A 25,587-nucleotide genomic window follows, 5' to 3' on the forward strand; every position below is an offset into this window, starting at 1 on the left:
CTAGAAAATATTATCAAATGTTTGGTAACTACATCAAATTCTACAGGATTATTAATACTATTTACATAAATAAATAAACCTCTGAGGACTGGTTTTGTATTTTTGCAAATAAATATTGTTTTTCACCTCAACTATAGAAATTCTAATCGAATTGCACCTTAACCCGATTACTTCTTCACATCGATGTAATATAATTTAGACAAATACTTAAGGTATGTACTCTTTAACCAAAATCAGACATTGTTGAAAGAAACTATTAAAAAAAAAACTAATGGCTGAAATTACAAGGCCTATATATCCTTTTAAGACTATTGTACAAGACTTGCCCCAAGACAAGAACCCGATCTAATGATTGCACGAAACACCCAAGACATACAAGTTGAATCAACTAATCAAAGCAGGTCAAAGGATCATACTGCTCCTGCCCATACAAGAGTGTGAACACATGAAAGTGAAGTAGAACCATTATTCGCAAACCATATATTAATATGTATGTGAAATGGGGCTTTATATATACATCTGAATCAAAGGCCAATTACTCAAAAGTCTGTGCCTACCAAGAGAGTCAAATCATACAAAATACATATACCAAGACAGCTACTAAAAGAGCTTCTATATGCTTACCGGAGAGCAAAGGCACGAGAGGTTTTCCTTTTCGGGTTTAATTTACATTTTCTTTTCCTGGTATAACTGTCGGCGCTGCTATGGTGGCAGCAAGAAGCAAAAAAAATAAAAATGACATGCCCTTGAGATTCAGAGGGAAGGGCCGGCTGACCTTTTGGTTAGAACCTGGTCTTGTGCCTGTGTAATCGGGTGAGAGACGAGTGATGATAACAGGAGCTAGCTAGCTTGTGCAGGGACCAGAGACTCTTGCTTGCCTTTGACAAAGAGTGCAAGTTCCTTTGGGGCCACTACCATATTCAACCATTCCTGCAGTTCTTCTCCTTCTACTTTCTCTCTCTCTGAAACCAAAAACACGTTTAAAAAATCATTCACTCAGTTTCTCAGATTCACCTAGTGGTTTTAACCAAAGGCAAGCCGCTGAAATTTGTCCTGTTGCATGAAGAGTTGGACTATGTGAAAATTAAAACCAGGGTAGGAAATAGATAAGAGTCCAATCTATTCCCATACAAGGTCTACCGATTCACTCCTAACACTGGCTTGTAGATAGAAGAAGCCACAAGGGTTAGAAGTCATCAACATATGTTCTTCCAACAACTTCATCCAGAGCAGCCCAGCTAAGGCGGCTCAGATTGCCCCATGCCATGAATGATATTAGCGTGGGATTTGCTGGCCAACTAATCTATATTACACCGAGCAGTTCAAAAACTTAACAATCAATTCCCTTCCTAATCATGTGGGATTTTTACAAGTCCTTTGTTAGGCCTTGAGGCTATTAGGAGAACGTTCTTTAAGCTTTTTTTATACCACATACCGGTTCTCAGATTTCCTTCTATGAATTTAGTATAGTATCCTGGAATGCATTACCTTCTAGTTGAGCACCGAGCCCTTCCAATACATCTGGGTTAGCTCGTACAACACACAGTGCAACTTCCAAAGCAGATTGCAGCAAACTTGTCACCTCCCTTTGAACGAGATCAACCAGATGCCCCTGTGAATTCACATAAAAGCTAAGTTATTCTTCTACTTTGGCAAACCTAGAAACAATTAGCAAATGCATGCCCAGAATGAAGTTACCTGATCTCTTCCCCATACTGAGCCCCCGGAATCATCCATCCCACCACCAGAAAGCGTAGCCAGAGATACAGGACCAATTTTCTGGTTCAGACCATATTCAGCTACCGCCTTGTATGCCATGTCAGTTGCCCGTCGTATATCATCAAGTGCACCTGTTGAAACACGCCCAGAGTAAACAACTTCTTCTGCTGCACGACCACCGAGAAGGGTAACCAAACGACCACGCAGTTCATCGATGAAGAGCAAATATCTGTCTTCATTCGTTGGAGGAATGTATGTAAAGCCCAATGCCCCTCCTGACCTCGGCAATATGCTTAATTTCTAAAAACCCAAAGGAAATAAGCAAAAACCAGGTCATTCATCAAGTAAAGAATAACTCATAAGCAAGAAAACGGGTCTTTAGGCACCAAAAAAACATGGATTATCTAATACAATAGGTCGATCGAGACACGAAAATCCAAAACACAGAGATGTGTATTCAGCATAAGCAAAAAACAAAGCCAAAACCAAGTTTACACAGAAAAGTATCATTGTTTACCTCAACGCGTGGCTGTCCATGAAGAAGATTTGCAACGGCTGTACCAACTACGGCATGCCCAGCTTCATGTCTTGCAACTACAGCCTTCTCACTGCCCTTTAACTTTGCAGTTTTCTTCTCTATGCCCTAGAATGCATACACTGTATACTTAGCTCCATGAAGGAAAAAAAGTGCTGTTTAGTATACTAAATTGAACAGAAAAGTAGAGAGACAAACAGCTATAGACCGCTCCACAGCCTGAATGAAGTCTATTTTCTCAACAATCGTCTTGCTCTTCCTTCCAGCCAGTAAAGCGGCTTCATTTACCAGGTTTGCAAGGTCTGCCCTGCAAAACCAGAAAATAAAAGTTCACGAGATCAACAACAAGAAAACCAGATGACCGAAGAAACTTCTGGTCAAGGAAAAGTAAAAAGCATACCCAGTGAAACCAGTAGTCATTGACGCAATATCACCAAGATTGACATCATCTCCTAGAGGAAGCTCTTTCTTTGAAACATGTACTTTCAAAATGGATTCCCTTCCTGTTCTGTCTGGTGTTTCTACCTGAAATTTGTTTCATGTAAGATTCATTGATTTAAACTGCCTGATAACAAGAAGCTGAGCTCGATAATTCTACCAACCATAACAACACGGTCGAATCTCCCAGGGCGACGCAAGGCAGGGTCTAAGACATCGGCTCGATTTGTAGCTCCAAGAACAATAACAGCAGAGCTACTGTCAAAACCATCCATCTCCTACAATTCGTTATCGGCATGTAAATGAACCATATTAAGCATGTTGCTTAAGATGGACAAGAGTGAGATTACGAACTTACAGTGAGCAACTGATTCAAAGTCTGCTCTCTTTCATCATTGCTGACAATTCTGAATTTACCATCACGGCTTTTTGCCACAGCATCAATCTGAGGAAATGAAAAATAACAAAACTGCTAAAAGATGTTCAAAGTTAAAAAGTACAGGAGGCAATCAACATTGAACACATATTCTAACCTCGTCAATAAATATAATTGATGGAGCCTCCTTCTTGGCCCGTGCAAAAAGATCTCTTACACGTGAGGCGCCCATGCCAACATATAACTCTACAAACTCACTCGCAGAGCAGCTTATGAAAGGAACCTCAGCCTCCCCAGCAACAGCCTTTGCAAGAAGGGTTTTTCCTGTTCCAGGAAGACCAACCTACAAAAGAAGAAGAAGAAAAAAACACAAACATCCATATCTCTCAAAATCTATGCAAAAGCTAAACACTAGAATAGATAGAAGAGCTCCGGTCGCCAAAGGTGAACAGTAAACTATACACCAGAAAGGATGAAATTGCACATGCTGAGTCATCAACTTAAATGTTTAACTTACCAATAGGACACCACGAGGTGGACGAGCACCTAGACGGATATACTTATCAGGATTCCTGAGAAATTCCTGCAGTAGTGGAGAGAAAAATATATCTGACTGAGAATAAAAGCTGCAATGGAAAGACTTTGATGATCTATCAGCATTCAGCAATGCCATCTATAAACAAAGGATCGGATACATACCACGATTTCTTCCAGCTCTTCCTTCGCTTCATCAACACCTGCAACATCTGCAAATGTGATTGTTTCACCATGCCCAGAAACTTTGCCCCCACCTGGACCACCAGATTTCCGGGTCCTAAGCTGGCCGGTGGTACTCTGCATAGACTCTCAGATTTTTTAAAGGAAATTCTAGGGTGGCCGAATTCAAACAGGCTCAATACAACATAGGGAAGATACAATCATACAAACCTGTGAAAAGCTGACAGGGAATCGATGGAGAAGCCCTGCAAGTACCGCAATGTAGAAAAGAGCTATCTGCAAAAATTTTCTGTTCAGTTAAGTGCTTCACAAACGGTGGAAAATGATGCAACTTGAAAGGTCAGTCCCCTGAAAAGAGCTATAAGTTACAGAGAAATTTTTTTTATATTAAAGCACCAACCTTTACAATGCATCTCCACAAACAAGTTGCATATATAATTCTGATTAACTACAATGAGGTGCCTATGCTCTTACCAATCCAGAGTTGAAAAAGCCACCAGAGCGCTTATCTGGCGACCCAAATTCAACATCATTCTCGAGCATCTTCTCGTATGGTGTTTTGATGTCGCTCGGCCTTGTGGTGGAATACACAATTCTCTTTGTTGGAGCCACACTTCTTAACAGAGATTCTGATGACTCTGGAAGCCTACTAGTTTCACTTTCTTGCAAATTTCCTTCATCTTTCAACTTGAACAAAATATGAACTCCATCGACCTCCACTTTCTGCACTTGGTTACTGTTAATTTTGCTTAGAAAGTCACTGTACGGCACGTTTACGAAGGTAGTTTGGGTTCGGGGCTCCGATCCGGGTAACGGGATTCCAGGTCGAAGCAACCGCATCACAAACATGACGATACCCAACTGTAATAGCAAAACCCCAATCTCCTGCGCCTGAATTATCGGTTGCCATTGCCATTTCTTCCCCTTTGACCACCATAGCCCAGCCTTCCCTTGCTTCCCTCTCTTCTGTTTCGAAGACGAACCCGAATTAGCCGGAGAATTCTGATTTCCTTCGCCTTCACTCCTCCTCTCACTCGGAGTAGCATTCTGATCGCTCTCTTGACAATTCACAATGGTTCTTCTCTCCTCCACCCGTCTCTTCTTCCTCGAAAATCCCTCCCAGAGATTAAAACTGGCGTGGCGTCTCGATACTGTTATCGATTTCTTCTGCAGAGGAAGGGGGATTGAATTGGAAACAAATCGGTTCGGATTCTGGCGAAAAACCCTGGACCGATCGTAGAAAAAGCTCGAAGCATGCGAGTACAAGAGACTGTAACTAGAGCAGGAGGAGAATCTGAACCTATCGTGGATTCCTGGCCGTAGAAATTCGAGGGTAGTCATCCTTCGAAACCCTAGAAATTGGGAAAAATCAAAGGGAACATATCTCGCATTTCTTCTTTCCTTTTTGATATATAGATATCTGTGGCTTTGGACAAGAAGACGCGGAGCGTGCAGGTCACTGGGACTTCGAATGTGGACCGTTAGATTGAACTACGATATGATTTTGCAGCCGTCCATATTTCAGACGGTTATTATCTTGTAGCCAAGAATATCAGCAGGTGGAGAAATCCAGTGTCTCTCGGAGTATAGTTAGCCGTAGTTAGATATCCACGCGGTCACAAATGATTCGTGGATTAAATTGCATTATTTCGCGACCACAGACTTGTTAGGATATGAATTATGGGCCCCACAAATGATATTTTAGGTTCTATTGGGCCCGATTTTAGGCCCAAATTATAGATTACCCAAATTCCGGTTTCGTTTAATGAGAGAAACCATAAGATTATTTAATTTAGATAAATCCAAAAAGTAATAACGACATAAGTCTATCATATTTTATCAATACAAACAAATTCATAGTAATATAGTAAATTTAATTACTATATTCAATTAAACTTAAATGTAGAATAACTTAAACCATCTATTTTTCTCTAATTGAATCGAGTTTACAAACTAACAAATATTTAATTAATTAATTGAATTCGCATTTCACAAAAAAAAACAAATATTTAATTAGATTAAAAATAGATTGATATATTAACACCGTTTTTTTCCCGGCGACTGAATAGCTGTTTTTGGATGGGAAAAAATATTTGGGGCTATTTTGACAATGTGTGAGAATTCTAGGGATATTTTAGTAAAATATATTTTTCTTAGGTATCCAACCACAACTAAGCCGTTTTCTGTTTCTGTCATTACCACACAAAAATGGAGGGAAGAGAAAATTAGGAAAGCAGCATGAAGTCCTAAAACAGAGGATTTCCAAACAACACAAACTGTCTAAATATAGAAACCAAAAGATTTTATCCGATCATATCTTTCGTGCTCCAGAATTTCATGCGGGGAAGATTGGAAACCCCCAGATTTTGATCTTTATGTCATTCACATCGAATCCCAAGCCCACGTTCTACATCTCCAGATGTTCTTTTGGTAGGGTTGCGTTAGATGAAAAATGGGAATTGATGTGAAAGATCTCGGGACAGTACTATGGAAAATCCTTGGATGTTCGCTGGATTTGACGTTAGAATTTGCGAGAACCCATCCAGTTTTTTCGAGTGTTTCTGTGTTTTTACTCGCATTATATATTTTCCTCCCTTCTGTTTTCTATTTCTTGATCTACTCTTCCCCAGTTCTTGCATGTATCGTTGTTTATGCCCTAGAAAAGTTGGAATCGAGGCGACTTGGTCAACGGAACGACGAAGAGAAGTTGCCTTCGTCATTGGAAGTCGAGAAATCTGTGGACGAAAAGGTTGTCGCTAGGTCTCACTTGATACACCAGAGGAGTGTTCGACGAAATGCCCGAATGAAAGTCGACAAATGGGATTCACATACGAGTGATGATGATGATGATAAGGACAAAGTCATATTGACTTCTCTCTACAACGATCTCCTTGGCCGTACTCCTCATTTCGAAGATTCTCCGAAAGGAGTTGAGAACGATGTGGAAGACAAGGAGGAGGATTCTCACAAGGGCGATTCTTCCCAGATTGTCAAAAGCTCGAGGCCTTCTTACGATAATTTGGGTGTTCTTGGTGTTGGAAAACAAATTCTTTCAAGTTGTGAGACCAAGGAGGAAGAAGAAGGAAAAGAAGATAAGGAAGTGTACGGGAAAGAAGAGAGGAGCGAACAGAAGAATGGTGGTGAACTCAGGATTTCAGAAATTGAGAGTCAAAGATTAGAGAGCCTAATCGCGAGAAGAAAGGCAAGAAGGTTATTCAAGCTAGCATTAGATCAGAAAAATATGACGCGTGGTGATGAAACAGTTAGCTCAACACACAACATTCTTCAGATTTCAGTTCCGAAGAACAACAGAAGCTTCCTCGGAAAACACCGAGACAGGGCATCAAAAGATGTTATTGGATTGCAGATGCCGGGTTCAGCTCCCTCTGTCTTGCTACCAGTGAGGAACCCATTTGATATTCCTTATGATCCTCACGAGGAAAGGCCTATACTCAAAGGTGACAGCTTTGATCTAGAATTTTCAGCGTTCAACCAGAAAGATCTTTTCTTCAGCCGCCATGAGAGCTTCTGTCGCCCTGCCCATTTATCCTCGGAAACCGTTCAGTACATAGACAGTCCAGATTCTGTTCCAGACAGTACACATTTAGGTAAACAACTACCTCAATTCTGTTCTGCATTCGATCTATATGGCATTGAGTTGTGATTGGTGTTTGGCACAACGTTTTTTCAAAAGTGTATATATGAATATCTCAGTGAATGATGTTCTCATTTTCTGCAGACTCGGGCAATGATTATGAGGATCGAGTTAAACAAAAACATCTACAGGAAGGCAAAAAAGCTACAAATGTAACTAAAATGACAGTGGACAAGGAAGGAAGTGTTGAGAGTGGCAAAAGCAGCATTAGAGTAACAAAGATGAATGAAGAAACGGATTCAGACAAAGAAAGCAACGGCGATTTAAGTTCTTCAGCAGACAGCGAGCCAGAATTCAGTGTTTTGAACAGAGCTGAGCTCCGAGAAGCTATACGCCATTCGATGGAGAATTTCCCTGGTTTTCCTATGAATCATCAAGCAAGAAATAATATTCCGAGCCCAATGCCTAGAGGGATGCCACCAAGATTCGATGATCATCATATGTTTTATGCAGGCAGATGCTCAAATTCGCACACTAGGACATACTCCATTGCCTCTGACCTACAGGTTGAGGTTTCAGAGCTCGGTTCGCCACCTACAACAGTTGACTGGCATGATGACTCGTCGAATGGTGGGGAATCTTACATGTACGATACAGATATTGACAGAGAAATTGCTTATGGGGAAGAATTGCATAAAAGAGGTTCGCACCAACCCGAATCGAAACTAAGAAGTGAAACCAGATCAGATAAAGAGAATAATGGATCAGATTTAGATACAGAGGATAGGTCTGACGAACATACAAAGAAAGCGGTTGATGAGACAGCGGATGACAACTCAGGGAGATCCGAGCATTCATTGGTTCGTAAAAGCGTTTCATTGTCCTCAATAGCAGAAGAACCCGAAACTAAATTGGACTCTGTTGACGTGGGAAATCAGGAAGAGCTTACTGACCAGAGACATCTGAATTCTCTGTTTCAACCTATCGAAAATCTGGGAGATTACAAAACCAATTTGCAGGATGTGGCACAGATGGAAACCAATGATCGTGTTGAGATCAACTCGGGGGAAGAAGAGAAAAACTTTAACTTTACTGAAGTGGCAGATGGAGAATGCCCAGATACGTTATATAATGATGGAGAAAATCGTCATGGCTTGAATGATAGTCAAAATGATCATGATACAGAAGTCGTTCAGGAAAGCGGAAGCAACGAAGTCGATGATGGATTGAACACCTCAAAGATCGATCAGAATTTAGGACTTGTCAAGAAGGGAGACACGCCAGACGGAGATGATTGTGGTGGAATGTTGGATAACTCGGCTGAAAACATGGAACCTGAAACTACATTCCAACTAGAACAAGAAGCAGCAGAAGATAAAGAGATGAAATTAGTGGAATGTGCTGACGAGATGGCGCAAAAAACAACAGAGACGGAGGAAGCTCAGAACATTGTAAGCATGTCTTCAGGCCATCCTCATGCAGACTCCCCCGAAGCAGATGTAGTAGGAGAGACAGAACAGAAAGTGGGCAGGGAAGAGACTCAGAATGTCCTGAATATTTCTCCAGGCCATCATCTTGTTACAAATTTGATTGAACAGAAGCTAGTAGAAGGGGGAGAACCAGAACTTGTTGAGGATAAAGCACAAACAATAGAGCATTAGGGAACTTAGAAGGGGAGCTAGTCGACGAGAAAGAAGGAAGATTTGTCCACCAGAAAGAGAGAAGAACCAATGGAACAGGACAAAACTCATTCAAAACATCATAAGCATGTCTTAGAATTTATAGTATTAAACTTAATGACTAGGTTAAAATAAATAAGATAAATAAAGATGCGTATGCATGTATACACTGCATTAAAAAAAAAAAACCTCAAGAACTTGTGTGTTTAATTTTAATAACGTGTTATCATGGTTTTTGGGTCTTTACGTAGTATTTAAAGACCTGGAGTAAGCAATATAATATAAATATCGAGTTTTACGATTCCAATTTTTTTTTGGGCTGAAATATATTTTTTATCCACGAGGTAATGTTATAAAATCAGAGATAAAATAAAAATTATATGAAATATCATAAAGGAAATTAAATAAATAAATACGACGACTTTGTACTATACAATTATTAAATCTGGACCGAAACTACCTTCCCTTGCAATCTTCTATTATAATTTGCTCAAACCATTTTCCAAAGCATCCGATGCCCGAGGAAAACCCTTGTTTCCATTTGGATTCAAGCTTTCTCTTCTTTTTCTGTTTTTTTTTTCCGATTCTGAAAGTACAAAGCTTCGAGTTTTTATACTCCTGATTAGGTGGAGAATCAGCCACGACAATGGCGGAGACACGGTACGAGGATTGCATTTACAAGAACCCAAATGCTGAAGTCGAGCTTCGAGTTCGAGATCTTCTGTCGAGGATGACATTGAAGGAAAAGATCGGACAGATTACCCAAATCGAACGCAGGGTTACTTCTCCTTCCGTGATCACAAACTACTGCGTCGGTGCGATTATACTTCTGAACAAATGGTGTTCCTTTTCTATTTCTTGGGAATATGGGTTGTTTGGTAGTGGATAGGTGGACGAAGAACCAAACAGTTTCAAGTTGGGTTAATCTAGTATGTGTTTGGCCACTCAAAGGTTGTAGCTTTATGGATGGTTTCAGGTTGGGTTAATCTAGTATGTGTTTGGCAACTCAAAGGTTGTAGCTTTATGGATGGTTTCGTTAGAAGAGCCCGAGTTATGAATCCAGACATTGATAGTTCAATGAACTAATCAAGATTCCGTGGTTTAGAATCTTGAGTTTGACTCTCATTTCCCTTTGGCCACTTCACAATGGCAGAAAAAGGGGAGAAAGCGAACTGAGACAGGAAACCTTTAACTTGTGAGATCTTGATCTGGTCTTGATTCCATGAGTGTTTTAGCTCAAAGTTGTACCCTGCAGTTGTTGTGGTCATTTGTTATCGCTGTTGTTCTTCAGGGAGTGTATTGTCCGGAGGAGGGAGTCCGCCATGTGAGGGAGCAGAGTCCTCTCACTGGGCAGACATGATAGATGGATTCCAAAAGGCTGCACTCGAAACACGCCTCAGGATTCCCATCATTTTCGGGATTGATGCAGTTCACGGCAACAACAATGTCGTGGGTGCCACCATTTTTCCTCACAACATTGGCCTTGGGGCTACCAGGTTTTCCCCTTCTGAAGACATATCGCATGTTATTCACAGAGTTTAATCTATCTTTCATTTATACCACTTTCATAACCATATTTTCATTCATGCGGTGTCTATAATGCTTCCTGGATCTTGAAAATGCCAAGGAATATCCTCAACAATCTTGCCTCAAATCAAATTTTGTCACTGAAAGCTTATATCTTCTTCTACTACTTGTAGTGACTTTTGTTTCTAAGTATGGATTGGATATTTCTCTGCAGAGATGCTGACTTGGTTAGGAGAATCGGGGCAGCAACCGCCATTGAAGTTAGGGCGAGTGGCGCTCATTGGGCATTTGCTCCTTGCGTAGCCGTAAGTTCTCGAAGGGTAGACTAAAACAGTAGAGAAAACCATGAAAAAAGTATTTGATATTCAGCTTACAGTGACCAATTCAAGGTCACAATCTACATATAGAGATGTGTTAATTAGTTGCTGGGATTGCACATAACAGATAGCGAGAGATCCGAGATGGGGAAGAACGTATGAGAGTTATGGCGATACTGAAACTGTCTGTAAGATGACTTCTCTTGTCTCTGGCTTGCAAGGAGATCCACCCGAAGGACATCCTAATGGTTACCCTTTTGTAGCAGAAAGGTGAGACTTCTCTATCAAATGTATCGCTTTCCTATTTGAGATTCATTCTCTGCATTACATAAATAAGTTTCACGCTTCTTGTTTGATCTACAGAAAGAAAGTAGCAGCTTGTGCAAAGCATTATGTGGGAGATGGGGGAACAGAGAAAGGCAAGAACGAAGGGAACACCATTGTTACGCATGAAGAGCTCGAGACCATCCATTTGGCTCCTTACTTGAACTGTCTTGCTCAGGGAGTTTCAACAGTCATGGCTTCTTATTCGAGCTGGAATGGAGATAAAATGCATACCCACCATTTCCTCTTGACACAAGTTCTCAAGAACAAGCTTGGTTTCAAGGTAACTGTTGTCATTAGTCATTTGGGATTCTGTATCTGGAATTGTTGAAACTGGAGGATGTGCTCTGTTTTTGGAAGGGAATTTTGGTTTCAGATTGGGAAGCACTGCATCGCATCACCGACCCGCCCGGCTTGAACTACCGAGAGTGTGTAAAAGATTCTGTCAATGCTGGAATCGACATGGTAATAAATCCAAACACTTTCTCCAGAAGTTAATGGATCATAATCTCTCTCTCTCTTGACATAAAACTAAGGAAACACTTGCAGGTGATGGTGCCTTTTGAGTTTGAGCGTTTCATATCGGATTTGACATCTCTGATAGAATCTGGTGAGATTCCAATGACCAGAATTGACGACGCGGTGGAGCGGATACTGAGAGTGAAGTTCATCGCAGGCCTTTTCGAACACCCTTTTTCAGACAGATCCTTGCTTGACAAAGTCGGCTGCAAGGTCATTACAAAGAAGATGGAAATCTTAAATCTTTCTAATATTCACAGGTTTTGGCAAAATACAAAAAGATATTCTCTTTCGGGTTTGTGCAGGAACACAGAGAACTGGGTCGAGAAGCAGTGAGGAAATCGTTGGTTCTGCTGAGGAACGGTAAAGATCCCGAGAAGCGGTTTCTTCCGCTAAGCAGAAACGCTGAGAAGGTTCTTGTAGTGGGGACTCACGCTGACAATCTTGGATACCAATGTGGAGGATGGACAATCAGTTGGTTTGGTCACAGTGGAAGGATCACAACCGGTGAGTTTTTAATTTCAAGAACCGGGTGCGAATTCAAGCATTGTATATTCATACTTCTCTCTGAATTACAGGCACAACAATCTTAGACGCCATTAAGAAATCAGTCGGAAGCTCAACTGAAGTGGTCTATGAAGAACATCCATCGGAAGAAACCCTATCCGGACACAACAACTTCACTTATGCGATAGTGGCAATAGGTGAAGAGCCGTACGCAGAGACGTTCGGAGATAGTTCAGAGCTTGAGATTCACTTCAATGGAAGCAAAACCCTAAAATCCGTGGCAGAGAAGATCCCGACTCTGGGGATTCTGGTTACAGGACGACCGGTGGCTCTGGAGCCGACAACCGTGGAAAAGGTCGAAGCTTTGGTGGCGGCTTGGTTGCCCGGAACCGAAGGAGACGGGATTGCGGATGTTGTGTTCGGAGATTACGACTTCGAGGGCAAGTTACCTATGTCCTGGTTCAGAACTGTGGATCAGTTGCCGATGAACACCGACCAGGCAGATCCATTGTTTCCCCACGGATTTGGGTTGAATTGTAAGAAAGATTAATGGTTGAGGGCAAATTGGAATAATATGTTTTTAAAGGGGTGAAAAAGTGAAATCTTGAAATGAAGAGCGCCATAGCCCTCTCTCCCTCTCTCTTCCTTTTATTGTTCTTACGTTCATTTCCATCCAATTTGTAAGTAGAAAGACATGTTTTCTGCCCGCCAAAGGTTTTGTAACGAAATTTAGTTTTTAATTTGGCATTTCCTTGCAACAATCGACTTGATTAAACAGAAAAGGGAATTGGGAACACTGCGGATTAAAGTTGAAATCTTGATGGAAAGCTTCCAGCTTTTTGTCTGCAGCTACCAATGCTCAAGAGATCCGTCAGTCATATGTTTGATCTTGCTGCCTCCGAGTATTTGGGTCCATGAGGTTTATGTTAATGTAGATTTGACCCTCTCTTCCTTCAACGGATGCAGGATGGGAACGATGCCGTATTTGAGTGGAGGATGGAGCAAATTGCATGCGTGGTCTATTTCGATCACTTTATATATATTTCTGATATATGCCATATATGATATGATTAATCTTGACCGATAGAAAGGTGCGCTTCTCCTCTCAGTCAGGCGTGCGACGTTTGATTGACCGATTGATTGACAATATCATTTCGCAACGTGTTTCCACTTGTTGTTTTCTCTCTTTTTTCTTTGTGAATAACAATAATAATATGTTAATTACACATATATTCTTTAGGGAAAACTAAGGTGTTAATCGGGCCGGGTCGGTCCGAACCCGAACCCGTACTCCGTCCAAGGGTTTCGACCTCGGGTTCGGATTGATCCGATTTTTTTTGGGTCTATACAACCAATCTCAAAACTCGTTCTTTGAATTTTTTTCTTTTTTTTTTTGAAAAAAAAAATCGGATTTTCGGCTCATCCTAGAGCCCGAACTGAGTATGTCACTCAACTTGGGAATACACCCGTTTCTGTCACTCAACTTGGGAAAGACAGAGGAAGCAATCGCTTTTAATTTGGATAATACGCAATACACAGACTTATATTTTTCACAATTCCATTGCGTTGGTCGGTCCATGCGAGGAACCATGGTTTATGTCACTCGACTTGGGTGGAATATGCGCTGTATAGCTGAAAGGGAGCGTTTTGATGGTCGCCGTTGCTAGTGCCGAGCAGATGGTGGGCGTGGGAGTGAAAACCGGGATTGGGGTCGAAGGTTTGGGACCATGGGATTGGACCGGACGGAGTCAAGGGGGCATGGTCGTCGAGGTTGAAGGTGGTGATGTCGTGAATGCTGGCTCTTCTCTTGTCTTTGCCTCCCGAGAGCTGCCGGATGAAGTATTTCTGCGCGTGGCTCGCCACCTGCGTCGGCGTTCTCGTTATCACGAAGTTCCGGGATATGTTCCTCCAATCTCCCTTCCCGTATTTCTTCAGACCCATCAGAAACAGCCTGACCAAAAACCATGTCCCATGGATCACATCCCCTTTCCTTTCTTCATGTAAATACAAAACCATATTTTATATAATCTTATAACCACAACATCTTCATATGATTCCTCCAGCCATAAACGTTGTAAATGCCTGAACCAAGGAAATTTTAAATGTGGATATAATTAAGAGACCTAAAGAGAGATCGGAGAAACAGGGCACGAGTAACTTACTTGTGTTCCTCCTCCGTCCAGGGAACGCCTTTCTTCCGTTCATGCTCCGGCGGTCTTGCCGCCGGCGACCGCTTGCTCCCCACCGGCTTTAACCCATTGTAGCCGCCGGCCCAGTCCAACGTGAACGGCGAAGTAATGTAACCGGGAACCGGAACTAAACCGGCCTCTATGTTGATTACGTCAGCCTCCAGCTCCGTGTACTGCTTGATGACATCACCCACCGTCTTCCCCGGTATCATCGCCGCCACCTTCTGCCACCTGTCCGGCGTGTCATCGTCGTACACCGCGAGTGCGTCCTCGAACGCCTTGTTCTCCGCTGCCGTCCACGTGGCAGCCGTGGAGGAGTTCTTCACCGTCTCTTCCGGCAGAATCCAGTTCCCGCCGGACACGTGCGCCGTCGGCCGCAGAATCTCCATGTCGGGAACTTAAAGTTAAACTACCTCTGTTTTTTGTTTCACGGTCTGCGGGGATAGATCAGAGCGACATGGCTATACCCGTATGAAGATTTAGGGTTCTATGGCCAGGGATCAAACGATCGAGAGCAAGAGAAAAAGATCATGAAAGAGAGAGGGTATTCGGAGAAGAATACAATCTTCACTGACAAATAATGACTCGTTTGTTTACAGAAACCAGAATTTCTTCCCCCCCTTTTTGGGTTATTCGTAACTCTGTTCGCGTGATTTTGCTTAGACCCACTTGACGGAATCTGTAAAAGGTCCCGCCTTTGAATAGAAAATTCAGAGAAATCAAAAGGAAAATCTGGCCAAGATCTTCCGGCTCTGGAATTTTCTCGGGATTCAAAGTGTTTTCTCCTGGAGGCTGAGAATTTTGTTGACGAGAAAGAAAATAAAAAGCTTTCCCGATTTGGTGGAGCTAAAATCTCGTGCTTTGTCAGCTTCAGATATGAATTTGGAGATCTGGGCTCATAAATTTTCTCGGGAAACAAACAGGGCTGCAAGAAAGTAAAATCAGGAACTTCAAACAGCCACCTTGGAGCTTACCCTATTAGGAACACCGTCAAGTACACGAAGAACAGACCGAACCCGGGAAGGAGAAAAGAAAACAAGAATCAGAAACCAAATTCCAGTTTTTTCTTCACCAAAGGAGGAATACGCACAGACTGGAATCGCTGAATTGGTGACTTATAATTCAATCCTTCAGAGTAATGAATGAAATGATGGCTGATGGTTTTTTCACAGACGATAAAAAAAATTACTGCTATACGGAAACTATGAAGCGAAGGGTATTCTCACTCCGTTGACCTAATATACAATTATACAAAAAAAAAAAAGTTTCAAACTACTTAGAAATTATATCAATTATACTAAAATTACCACTTTTATTTATTATTAATATAATGGCTTCAAATGCGTGAAGGAAACATTTTTTTTTTAGATTACGACGTCAGTGTCGTGGCACCATCGTCATGCAAGGGGGGAATAAATTCGAAATGAATGATTTTTTCACAAAATTAAAATTATAATAATATAATATTTTTTTTTTTTTACAATTTAGTTACGCATCATAAATATCAATTTATTTTTTATATATATCAAGGAGGAATTTGTGTAGAAGGAAGGCGCCAAATGAACGGTCCAGATAATTACATGGCCAAGTTGACAAATATGGGCCCTCCAACAGATGCGCTCACTGCATCCTCATTGGTCGTCGGTCTCCCTTTTTAATTGTTCGGGTTATGATCTCGAGGGATCTGCTTCCTTCGTCCCGATTCTTCCACGTGGCATTAGCATCTTTGTTGCTCTAAGATGATCCAATGGAGTGACGACACGTTGGAGAAACGAATTGAGAAACATGGGCTCTAATGCAGGAGATTAATAGCTCAGACAATGCTTCCTATTTCCGTTGCGTTTTTCTTGTCATTTTTAATCCCGCAATTTAATATTTTCAAAACATTTCACATATTAAAATACATAAAAGTAAAATTTTATATACCAATATACATATATATATATAATTTCAAAATGTTTCATTACAGGTAAAAAATTATATGTGTATATATAAAAATATATATTACCTGTTTTCCTGCAATTCAAAATATTCGAAATCATTTTGTTTTTTAGATACTACTCTATTTTTTTTTTTATATAAACGACTAAGTTAAGTTTTTTAAAGACACATATTACATAACAACTCATCAAAATAACATATTTCCGGTGGTCTACCATTCCATCTAAATATTTATAGATAGATTTGGCTTGTTAAGACATTTAACATCTTTTTCACATTTTTCAAAGTATGAGAATATATAGCATAGATATATTATTGTTTGTGTTTTATAGATTTGGTTCACCCTATATTAGATTAGTGGCTAATAAGTAATTTTACTATAAGACCATAGCCGCTTATATATGTTGACAATGACAATCCAAAAATCTCTGTTAACATATCGTTAAACAGACTTTTATAATACTTAAGTAGCCATTAAACTTTCTATTGCGTGACCCTCAATCGTACGATACCGTACTAAGATACTATATTAATTTACTTAATCACGTCTGCGTATACACAGGAAAGATGTGAACCATATCATAATGAATCATTCGGAAATGCTACAAATAACACTAACACTATTGATTTTTATTATTATTATTATTATATATATATGATAATTCTAAAAACCAGATTAATTTGATTAGCATTGAGGTTTTAAATGTGTTACCCTACATTCGTCTACAAATACATAATTGAACAAGAGTTTGCCATTTTTGGTATTACCAATACCAACCTCCCGAAATTAGTTCCCATTCATAGACATATTATTATTATTATTATTGACAGAGAATAAGTCAGAGAAAAAGAATGATTTTTTTATTAAAAAAGAAAAAACAAAATGAGGTTTGAGTGCACCAAGGGACATGCGGCTTGCAAAATCGATGAAACAGCCAAAGACCTTGGACGAAGAAGACATTTCTAATGTCTATTTGAAATGATAAACTTGTTTTGTTGTCGTTGTGGTAGCAATCGAAGCAGAGATGATGGGCCTGTCAAAGCCCATTACGGAACAGGGCCAGCTAATGTTGGGCTTAATGAAACACGACGCCGTTTCGATGCGTAGGCTCTGAAACTGAAACGGTATGGAATCGCAGAGAATAATATACAGAGTTATAAACACTATTTCTTTTTTCTTTTTTGTTCTCATATTACATACACAGCAATTAAGCTTCCAAGGAAAATTTTCTCAAGCTGGAGAGAATACAAAAAATTGTAAAAGAAAAAAAGGGAAAAAAAATCAGCATTTGGGAAGATCGGCGGGAGGGGGAAGGAGGGAGTGGTTGGGGCCATCGCCATTGTCGACCACAAAAGCCATCTTAAGCCCCCATGTCGTGTGGATCTCCAGATGACAGTGCATGAACCATACCCCTACGTTCGTTTCAGGATTCGATTATTGCGGTCACTTGCAATGTGAAATTCCGACTTTTGTTGTAATAAAATCGGATGAGTTACCTGGATTGTCGGCGGTGAATCTGATGGCCACCCAACCACCGGCGGGCACTCCGACGGTGTTCCTCTCTACCGGATCCACCAGATTGAACTTCTTCGGATCCTTCTTCTGATTGAAATTCCCCAGTCCTCTACCGACCTCGAAGAAATTGAATCCGTGCAGATGGATCGGGTGATTCTCCGGCGTTATCATCCCTGTGTCCTGCAACACAATCTCCACCCTCGCGTTGTACGGTAGCCTGTAAAGCCTTGTCCCCTTCATCGTCGCCGGATTCGCAGGCTGGGTCCCGGTGTAATTGTACGGATGCGAGGGTCTCGCCGGAAAATCGTCGGTGAAGACGCCGGGTAGGTTGAAGAAATGGGCCTGAAGCAGAGCGATTTTGGGCATCACGAACGTTACGTTGTTGATGTCGGCCACGACTCTGCTCCCGTTGACGCAGCTCCGGCAAGGGTTAACGCCGAGACCGACCGTGAAGAACAGAGAGTGGTCGACATTCATCGGAACCCTCGCCGGATATTCCTCGGAGTTCAAGCTCCGGAGCGATTTGATGAATTTGGTCGCCACCCACGTCGCGTTTTGCGGCGGTAGCGTCGCGAGGACGGTTTTGGCGGCTGCATTTGCGTTTGCGGTTGTGGGGCCGACGTAGTGGAGAGTGGCGGTGGCGGTGACGTTGTCAAAGGCGATGGGAGCGTCCATGTAGGTGGTGGCAGCGACCATGTAGTTGGAGCCAGCGTAAGCGTTTGCCGTTAAGAGGACGTTAGTGGTTTGGCCTGGGGCGATAACGACGGTGTCTGTTTTGAAGGGTTTGGTGTAAACGGCGTCAACTTCGACCACCGTTAACTCGTGACCCGCGATCTTGAAGAAGAGCTCTTCGTTTAACGCCGCGTTAACGATCCTCAGCATGTATGTCTTCCCCGGTTTCACTGGCAAGCCATAACCCTCTGAAAACACGCATCCAAAACATTATGTATGTATATATATATATATGTGTGTGCATAAAATAATAACAAATCATGAATCTGATTTGAATATATATAATGTAATCTTGCTGATGGTAAATAATTACGTTGGGAGGGGCAATTAGGGAGGGGTCCAGTATGGCCGTTGATGGTATGAGCGTCAGAGACGTTAGGAGCCAATCCAGATCGCGTAGCCTCGTTTATCACTGCTTCCACGTCCGATTTCCACCATTCCCCTGAACGCAAAATTTCATACGTTAACACAAACATTTATACAATCAAAATGAAATAAAAGGAGATTAGAGGAGGAGCTCACCAAGAACGATGATCTTTTCTTTGTGGGGCTGAGGGAAAGGGTAAGGAACACCGAGCTTGGGCAAGATGACAATGGCGCCGTGGACGGTGGCTCGGAGCCAGAGAATATGGGCGTGCCACCACAAGGTCCCTCTTTGTCCCGCGAGAGTGAAATTGTATGTGTAACTCTGTCCCGTCTGAATCGGACATTGCGTTATATAAGCCGGTCCGTCCGCCCAACCCGTCCTCAGTTGCCTTATTCCATGCCTATATACACATACATCCACGTAAAAACATTTCCTTCAAGTTTAATTCAAAATTTTTACATTAACTAATGCTGTTATGAAATTTCTTTGCTTTATTGAATGAGAAAGCTGAAAAAACATAGGTGGGTGCACCCGAACCTTTGGGGGATCGGGTGTAACTAATATGTGCATATGGGTCTATTTGATCATTATTAAAAGTATGCCGTTTAATTTGGGAAATGGAAAGAAATTCAGAGGTCTAAATCGCTATTATCTTAAAAAAAAAAGGCTTTGTGGGGGGGGGGGGGTAAGAGTAAATTTCGAGGCGCCCACCAGTGAATGGAGAGATTGTACTTGACGTGGTTGACCACTTTGACCAAAACGGTGTCGTCCTCTCTAGCGACGATGGTGGGGCCAGGGAACATACCGTTGACGGTGACGATGGGCTTCGAAGAGCACAGCTTGGTCGTGTTCTTCATCACCACCTGCCATACACATAGATTCAAATCCAACGGTCAGCAACGATCGTTAAGAGTCGGGAAGAAGCGCGTATGGACCGTCGGATTAGTAGTTCAGCATTGCATGCATGCATGCGTACTTAGCTAATTAATGCACGTGAATTATACGGAATCACCATATTGTCCTTATTATGGCACTAATTAATGCACATGAATTAAGGATGAAAATGCTCCGATTAATCGAACTTACATTGAACTTGTAATGTCGAACCATTGAGTGAACGGTGGTCGGAAGGAGACAAACCACCGCGAAAACCGACAAGACTAGAACCCATGGCTGCCGCGGCCGCTGAATCTCCATTGCTTATATACCTTGCCTCCTCTCCTCCCTGCCTTAAAGAAAAAAAAAACAAATGTATTTTACCAATCTGCTTGTTTTTGTCGTGTCTCTGTATACATATATATGCATATGATGAGGGGATGCGAGAGAGAGGGTGGTAGAGGGAATGTTGATACGATGTCGTTTTAACTTGTTAGGTTGAAGGAAGTCTTGAGATGGAAGCTCTTTGACGGCAACGTACGGGAGGAAGAGCTTAGGTGGTCTAAGCGTATGAGGTTTGGTCGTCCAACCGTATCTGGCTTCTCATCCGTCTGCCCCCTTTTTATCTCCTCGTCCGCATAGTGCTACGGTTCAACCTAACCATTCTCAACTCGATTAATTTAAAGAAAACCGGAGAAACGGTCCACAGATTTCGATCACTCGAAGAGATTCTCATGATTGCGATGGAGTCGGTATGCATCTATAATACATGCAACATTTGATTTTTTTTTTTTTAAAAAAAACCCTTTTAATTAAGCCTCATTGTCCCATGATTGGGAAAGAAAAGAATAATTTTCCAATATAAGATACGGATATTTCATCTGGTAATGGAAACGGGCGTACAAGTCATTGTGTTGAATTAACTTGCTTGGGAGCCACTTTTCACAGTGGGTTGTTATGTAACAGCTCATCTAATCCACCGTATACCTCCTTTCTCCTCCCACTTTCCCACCCCCATTACTTATTCCATCTGTGATTTAATTAATTAATTACTACTTGGATCTTCGAATTTTAAAGGCCGTTTACAGATATTGTACTTGCGCTAAATGGGCCCTCTGACGACGACCCATAATTCACGCTGATCCCCATAAAAGCATATGCAAACGACGACGTTTTGATCCTCCAGCTTCATCGTTGTTCCGAAGCGCAGAGTCCCCGGTTTGATCCGACTCTGCTCGTTGATCGTCGTACGGAGCCTCCGGCATAGCTATTTGGCCACCGGATAAGATGGTACGCAAACAGTTTCAAAAAGCGAAAACAGGTGATGTTTCCGTTTCTCCTACTCAGTGTTCTTCTTCGGATCCAGTTTCTTTTATTACGTCGAGTATTCCGAGTTGGCCCCGTGAGATGGGTTCCGAGTCATTTTCGAGTTTCGATCTCCGATTGTTGTGGGTTCTTCCAAAAGGTTTCGTCTTTGATGCGGCGGTGTCTTTTAAGTTCGAGTGTCGCTCAAGGTGTTCGGTGAAATGCCTGAACGAATTGGGTTTGAGCCCATTTGGATGGCTGTCTCTTGTGTGACAGGGCTGGAGGCGTTGAAGGAATTGGACGCGAACAAGTACCTGAAGAAGATCGGGTTAGGGCGGGAAGATATGTTCTTCTGGAAGCAGGTGGGTAAGGCACTTCTATGCACCTACACGATCTGTGGCATTGCTTGGATCTACAACGAAACTTCCCCATTGGGGTGGTGGACGTTGAAGCCGAGACCAAAGGAGGAGAGGGAAATGGCTCATCTCTATGAGCGCCGTGAGTTTCCTTACCCTGGTGACACAGAGGCCATGGAGGAGTTCATTGCAAAGGGGGGGATGATTGGTACAACCATCGGACCTAAAGGGTTCGCTGAAACTGACAGCGATGCCGATAACTACCAGAAGGAGATGGAGAAGAAGAAGTTCGAGAAGGAAGCTCAGAAAATGTGGCTGAGGATGAGGAACGAGGTGATTTCCGAGCTACAAGAGAAAGGGTACGATATCGAGTAACTCGTAATCGGGAACTTTTGATTTGAAAGTGGATCTGACTCTGCGATAACTTGTGTATTGTGGAATCTGTATTGGTTGAATCTGTTATGTAAGTGATCACATTAGGCTTATTCTCTTTGTTTGTGTGTAATAATACATAGAGACCAGACACCACAAACACAGTAACAGAGAGAAAATCAGGAAACTATAAACATATAATTAGTTGGAAATCGTACATTCAATCCTAACAATGTGAAAAGATACAGTTCTAGGACTGTTTTTGCATATCTGAATCAGCTTTGTTAGGAACATATCAGCCAAGGTCTAAGTTACAACACTATGCCAAGGAAACTAGAAAAGAGACAGCACAAGATTGCATTTCAGGATCTAAGTTCATTTCATTTATCTATAGAACAAAGGGCAGTAACCTGATTAATTACAAGAAAGAGTTATTTATACCATTCTCCATGAACCCACAATCTCAAATCCATTAATCCATCATCCTGCTTTTGCCGGATTTGCTCATCTTATGGCTCCTCGAGGGCGTGAAATAGAATCTAAACATACCGTTCTCGAGGTTATTGGGAGAATACGTACCCACATCCGCCTTCATCTGTAGAAGATGACACGACCTTCTTCCTGCCTCAACACCATTAATGGAGCCATGGAACAAGCCATCGCATGAGCTTCTTCCTCCTTCAAATCCACCCTTAAGAATGGCGGTGGCGCCATGAAAAACACCATCACAGGACTTTCTTGCGCTGACACTGTAGCTTTTGATAAGCTTGTCGCAAACATCACCATTGCCTTCTCCTTTAGCGACTCTCTTGAGTTTTAACAGAGACTCGGCCAATGAACCCTCGATTGAATTCCCTTCAAGTTTCAAGCTTTTCTCGGTTTTGATGTCGTTCTTCGTCTGGTTTTTCCTCTGAACCAATCCCCAAATGCTCCAACCTTTAGACCATTTGCTTTTAGGCTTTTTTAACCCAAAACCATCCTGCTTCACCTCACCATCAACACGACCGACAGTTTTGGCACCGATTCTGACAGTCTCGGGTTTGTGGTTTTTGATTGAATACCAGTTTGAATCCCTCAGTTCCTTCTCTGTAACTAATAACTTTGCGCCATGAAACAAACCAACAGTTCTGGGTGATACCTTGACGTTTGAAATAGCTTTCAATTCATCGACCTCGAGCAGTCCCGGCCTCTTGATCGAACTCGATCGATCGAAGCTTCTTCTTCGCCGTGAATCCGAGTAATAGTCCCTCGTCTGAGCTGTCCCGCCTGGATTTTTCTCCTCATCGTCGTCTTTAACTTCGTCTTTATCCTCCGGAGAGGTTTTAGCATCTTCCGTCACAGAGTACAGTGTCGGCAGCTTCGGATATGTCTTTCCGACCAAACACCCGTCCCATGACGCCCTAGGCTCCTCGAACGACAACCGGCCCACGTCGAGAGAATACCGAGAATCTATATCGCACGATCGACGGCCAAGCACGCGTTCAACGGGTTCTGATCGTCCATTTCGAACGTGGATTTCACTGTTTCCGGCGAAATCGGCATCTAGGATTTCTTCTTTTCTCTTATTCTTCTGATGCTTCAACGACAATCCCTTCAGCTTCTTGCCCAAAACCGACGCTATTTCCTTCAAATCTTTACCATTTTTCTTCTTGCTATGGTGAACCCGTTCCAGATCTATGAGCTCTTTCATCGTCTTGGACTCTCCTCCTCCTCCATCTTCTGAATCTTCAATCACGAACTTCCTCGGCTTGCCATTGTCAAAACTCTTGATTTCGTGTTCACCATATTCGTCTTCATCGTCATCCAGTCCCTCCTCTTGTTCCTCCTTCAAACCGGGGGCCCGGGGCCTCCGGATCGGATCCTCTTCGTCCTCGGCGACAAGGTAACGAAGAGAGCTACAACCGGACCACACATCGCACGATCTGCGACGCGGCTGCTCGAAAGCGACGGCTGAGGAATCGCGAGCGGAGTAAGAGCGAGTACGGCGGAGCTCAGGGGCCTGTGCTGCAGCGACGGAGGGGGGCTGGGTCTCGATAACGGCGAGGCGTTCGCGGAGGCAGGAGACGCAGAAGCCGGTAGTGGGTTTGTCGGAGGGGTGACGGCGGCAGACAGCGGCGGTGCGCCGGCGTCGGCGAGAGATTTGCCTGTGAGTCATGGTGGCTTCGTCGGCGGTGACGGAGGGGAGAGAGAGAGTGAGTGAGTGACTCAGTCCACTCGGCAAGAGATAAATTGTCAAACCTGGAATAAACCCTTCCTAGTCCCCTTTCTTATTATTATTTATCAAGGACAATTCCATTAAAAACTCTGTATTTTTCCTTTAATTCATCTAATTAAATTTTATATTATATATAATAATAAAATAATTATACTTTTTATAATTAACAAATAAAATTCTAAACAAAAAAATTGACTAAAGTAGACATAGCATTTTCATCACCTGTCATATCATCAATTCTATAATATTTAATAATATTAATTAATAAAAATAATAGCAAATATAATAATATATATGTATATATACATATTTGTATATATACATATATATTATCTATAAATATAAATATATATACATATATACATATATATAGGTATACACGTATACATATATATATATTATATACATATTTATATATACACACATATACATATATATACATACAATACATACATATATATTTTTTATTTTTGTTATTATTATTATATTTTTATTATTTTTATTAATTAATATTATTAAATATTATAGAGTTGGTGGTGTCGCGAGTGACTCATGTCAACATTGAATAATTAATTTTTTAGTTCAGAGTTTTATTTGCTAAGTTTTAAAAGTATAGATATTTTATTATATATATATATATATGAAGTATAAGATTTAATTGGATAAAAAAAGGGAAAATCTCATTAAAAAACCTATATTTTTCTTTCGTCGCAATTTAAACTCTGTTTTTTTTAATCTAAATAAATCTTATACTTTAATTAATTGGCAAATGAAATCTTATACTTTTAAAAATTGACAAATAAAATCATGAATGAAAAAAAAAATATTATTTAATGTTGACATGACATCCTAGTCACCTGTCACATCGTCAATCTCTAATATTTAATAATATTAATTAATAAAAAAATAAATCCTAATAATATAAATAAAAATTAAAATTTAAAAATTATACACATTCATATATACATATATCAATATATATATATATGTGTGTGTATATATATATATTTTAGAGAAATAACATATACATACTTGAACTTTTACAAAAATCTCATATAAATATATGAACTATAAAACTTCCATATAAATATCTGAACTTTAAAAATTCTATATAAATATCTAGACTTTAAAAAAATTCAAATAAATACAAATTTCAAGTATTTTTTAAATAAAAATAGATGATATTATTAACGTATTTTGGGTTTATTTGAGAGTTTTTCAAAACTCTATATATTTATATAGGATTTTTGAAAAGTTCAGGTATTTATATGGAAATTTTATTGTTCAAGTATTTATATGGGATTTTTGTAAAAGTTCAGATATTTATATACGATTTTTTCTATATTATTATATGTATGTATGATATATGTATATATGTATATATATATATGTATGTGTGATATATGTATATATATATGTATATATATATGTGTATATAATATATATATATACATGTATGTATATA

The 25,587-nt window shown here is 41.0% G+C and overlaps 7 protein-coding genes across 13 annotated transcripts; 3 read left to right on the forward strand and 4 right to left on the reverse strand.

The window, feature by feature from the left end:
* Positions 1-452: 452 nt before the first annotated feature.
* Positions 453-5,179, reverse strand: LOC104810725 (ATP-dependent zinc metalloprotease FTSH 7, chloroplastic). The gene is made up of 13 exons (XM_010537106.2): positions 4,260-5,179; positions 3,996-4,061; positions 3,768-3,902; positions 3,586-3,651; positions 3,226-3,411; positions 3,051-3,137; positions 2,857-2,970; positions 2,655-2,779; positions 2,453-2,561; positions 2,237-2,362; positions 1,699-2,019; positions 1,489-1,612; positions 453-962 (listed from the first exon to the last, which is right to left on the reverse strand). The coding sequence occupies exons 1-13, from the start codon at positions 5,124-5,126 to the stop codon at positions 841-843; spliced, it is 2,448 nt and encodes an 815-aa protein (XP_010535408.1). The 5' UTR covers positions 5,127-5,179; the 3' UTR covers positions 453-840.
* Positions 5,180-6,008: 829 nt separating this feature from the next.
* LOC104810726 lies at positions 6,009-9,366 on the forward strand. The gene is made up of 2 exons (XM_010537108.2): positions 6,009-7,393; positions 7,525-9,366. The coding sequence occupies exons 1-2, from the start codon at positions 6,238-6,240 to the stop codon at positions 9,039-9,041; spliced, it is 2,673 nt and encodes an 890-aa protein (XP_010535410.1). The 5' UTR covers positions 6,009-6,237; the 3' UTR covers positions 9,042-9,366.
* A 165-nt stretch (positions 9,367-9,531) lies between these two features.
* On the forward strand, positions 9,532-12,902 carry LOC104810727 (beta-glucosidase BoGH3B-like). Of its 3 annotated transcripts, XM_019202277.1 has the most exons (10): positions 9,783-9,874; positions 10,036-10,254; positions 10,351-10,555; positions 10,801-10,891; positions 11,031-11,173; positions 11,267-11,510; positions 11,588-11,692; positions 11,777-11,959; positions 12,052-12,253; positions 12,325-12,902. In XM_019202277.1, exons 3-10 carry the CDS (start codon positions 10,416-10,418, stop codon positions 12,801-12,803), a joined length of 1,587 nt encoding a protein of 528 aa, XP_019057822.1. In that variant the 5' UTR covers positions 9,783-9,874; positions 10,036-10,254; positions 10,351-10,415; the 3' UTR covers positions 12,804-12,902. The 3 variants fall into 3 exon arrangements, with proteins under 3 accessions (XP_010535411.1, XP_019057822.1, XP_010535412.1); XM_010537109.2 differs by lacking the exon at positions 10,036-10,254 and having other exon boundaries at positions 9,532-9,874; XM_010537110.1 differs by having other exon boundaries at positions 10,036-10,555.
* An 843-nt stretch (positions 12,903-13,745) lies between these two features.
* LOC104810728 (transcription factor DIVARICATA) lies at positions 13,746-15,634 on the reverse strand. 2 transcript variants are annotated; one of them, XM_010537112.2, is made up of 2 exons: positions 14,416-15,621; positions 13,746-14,204 (listed from the first exon to the last, which is right to left on the reverse strand). In XM_010537112.2, exons 1-2 carry the CDS (start codon positions 14,829-14,831, stop codon positions 13,853-13,855), a joined length of 768 nt encoding a protein of 255 aa, XP_010535414.1. In that variant the 5' UTR covers positions 14,832-15,621; the 3' UTR covers positions 13,746-13,852. The 2 variants fall into 2 exon arrangements, with proteins under 2 accessions (XP_010535414.1, XP_010535415.1); XM_010537113.1 differs by lacking the exon at positions 13,746-14,204 and adding an exon at positions 14,213-14,335 and having other exon boundaries at positions 14,416-15,634.
* Positions 15,635-17,538: 1,904 nt separating this feature from the next.
* LOC104810729 (laccase-16) lies at positions 17,539-20,455 on the reverse strand. Of its 4 annotated transcripts, none has more exons than XM_010537117.1 (7): positions 20,365-20,454; positions 20,085-20,223; positions 19,710-19,861; positions 19,154-19,398; positions 18,945-19,073; positions 17,881-18,819; positions 17,539-17,796 (listed from the first exon to the last, which is right to left on the reverse strand). In XM_010537117.1, exons 2-7 carry the CDS (start codon positions 20,193-20,195, stop codon positions 17,666-17,668), a joined length of 1,707 nt encoding a protein of 568 aa, XP_010535419.1. In that variant the 5' UTR covers positions 20,196-20,223; positions 20,365-20,454; the 3' UTR covers positions 17,539-17,665. The 4 variants fall into 4 exon arrangements, with proteins under 4 accessions (XP_010535419.1, XP_010535418.1, XP_010535417.1 ...); XM_010537116.1 differs by having other exon boundaries at positions 20,351-20,449; XM_010537115.1 differs by having other exon boundaries at positions 20,085-20,227; positions 20,351-20,449.
* A 552-nt stretch (positions 20,456-21,007) lies between these two features.
* Positions 21,008-22,020, forward strand: LOC104810731. Its single transcript, XM_010537118.2, has 2 exons — positions 21,008-21,195; positions 21,456-22,020. Exons 1-2 carry the CDS (start codon positions 21,162-21,164, stop codon positions 21,908-21,910), a joined length of 489 nt encoding a protein of 162 aa, XP_010535420.1. The 5' UTR covers positions 21,008-21,161; the 3' UTR covers positions 21,911-22,020.
* A 66-nt stretch (positions 22,021-22,086) lies between these two features.
* Positions 22,087-24,143, reverse strand: LOC104810732 (UPF0503 protein At3g09070, chloroplastic). The gene has a single exon (XM_010537119.1). The coding sequence runs from the start codon at positions 24,060-24,062 to the stop codon at positions 22,380-22,382; it is 1,683 nt and encodes a 560-aa protein (XP_010535421.1). The 5' UTR covers positions 24,063-24,143; the 3' UTR covers positions 22,087-22,379.
* Positions 24,144-25,587: the final 1,444 nt, after the last annotated feature.

The sequence above is a fragment of the Tarenaya hassleriana genome, unplaced genomic scaffold (genome assembly GCF_000463585.1).
Source record: "Tarenaya hassleriana unplaced genomic scaffold, ASM46358v1 Cleome19, whole genome shotgun sequence".
NCBI lineage: Eukaryota > Viridiplantae > Streptophyta > Magnoliopsida > Brassicales > Cleomaceae > Tarenaya > Tarenaya hassleriana.

Excerpts from the sequence above, each read along its gene's own strand:
- LOC104810732 (XM_010537119.1), bottom strand. The coding sequence starts at position 24,062 with ATGACTCACAGGCAAATCTCTCGCCGACGCCGGCGCACCGCCGCTGTC.
- LOC104810728 (XM_010537112.2), bottom strand. The coding sequence starts at position 14,831 with ATGGAGATTCTGCGGCCGACGGCGCACGTGTCCGGCGGGAACTGGATT. Across the intron at positions 14,205-14,415 it reads TGGACGGAGGAGGAACACAA|GCTGTTTCTGATGGGTCTGA; the intron begins GTAAGTTACTCG and ends GTTTTTGGTCAG.
- LOC104810726 (XM_010537108.2), top strand. The coding sequence starts at position 6,238 with ATGGGAATTGATGTGAAAGATCTCGGGACAGTACTATGGAAAATCCTT. Across the intron at positions 7,394-7,524 it reads TCCAGACAGTACACATTTAG|ACTCGGGCAATGATTATGAG; the intron begins GTAAACAACTAC and ends CATTTTCTGCAG.
- LOC104810727 (XM_010537109.2), top strand. The coding sequence starts at position 9,706 with ATGGCGGAGACACGGTACGAGGATTGCATTTACAAGAACCCAAATGCT. Across the intron at positions 11,174-11,266 it reads TACCCTTTTGTAGCAGAAAG|AAAGAAAGTAGCAGCTTGTG; the intron begins GTGAGACTTCTC and ends TTTGATCTACAG. Across the intron at positions 12,254-12,324 it reads CAGTGGAAGGATCACAACCG|GCACAACAATCTTAGACGCC; the intron begins GTGAGTTTTTAA and ends TCTGAATTACAG.
- LOC104810729 (XM_010537114.2), bottom strand. The coding sequence starts at position 20,195 with ATGGAGATTCAGCGGCCGCGGCAGCCATGGGTTCTAGTCTTGTCGGTT. Across the intron at positions 19,399-19,709 it reads TACAATCTCTCCATTCACTG|GCATGGAATAAGGCAACTGA; the intron begins GTGGGCGCCTCG and ends ATGTGTATATAG. Across the intron at positions 19,074-19,153 it reads AGAAAAGATCATCGTTCTTG|GGGAATGGTGGAAATCGGAC; the intron begins GTGAGCTCCTCC and ends TTTTGCGTTCAG.
- LOC104810731 (XM_010537118.2), top strand. The coding sequence starts at position 21,162 with ATGGTACGCAAACAGTTTCAAAAAGCGAAAACAG. Across the intron at positions 21,196-21,455 it reads GTTTCAAAAAGCGAAAACAG|GGCTGGAGGCGTTGAAGGAA; the intron begins GTGATGTTTCCG and ends CTTGTGTGACAG.
- LOC104810725 (XM_010537106.2), bottom strand. The coding sequence starts at position 5,126 with ATGACTACCCTCGAATTTCTACGGCCAGGAATCCACGATAGGTTCAGA. Across the intron at positions 4,062-4,259 it reads GCTTTTTCAACTCTGGATTG|ATAGCTCTTTTCTACATTGC; the intron begins GTAAGAGCATAG and ends AAATTTTTGCAG. Across the intron at positions 2,562-2,654 it reads ATGACTACTGGTTTCACTGG|GGCAGACCTTGCAAACCTGG; the intron begins GTATGCTTTTTA and ends CTGGTTTTGCAG.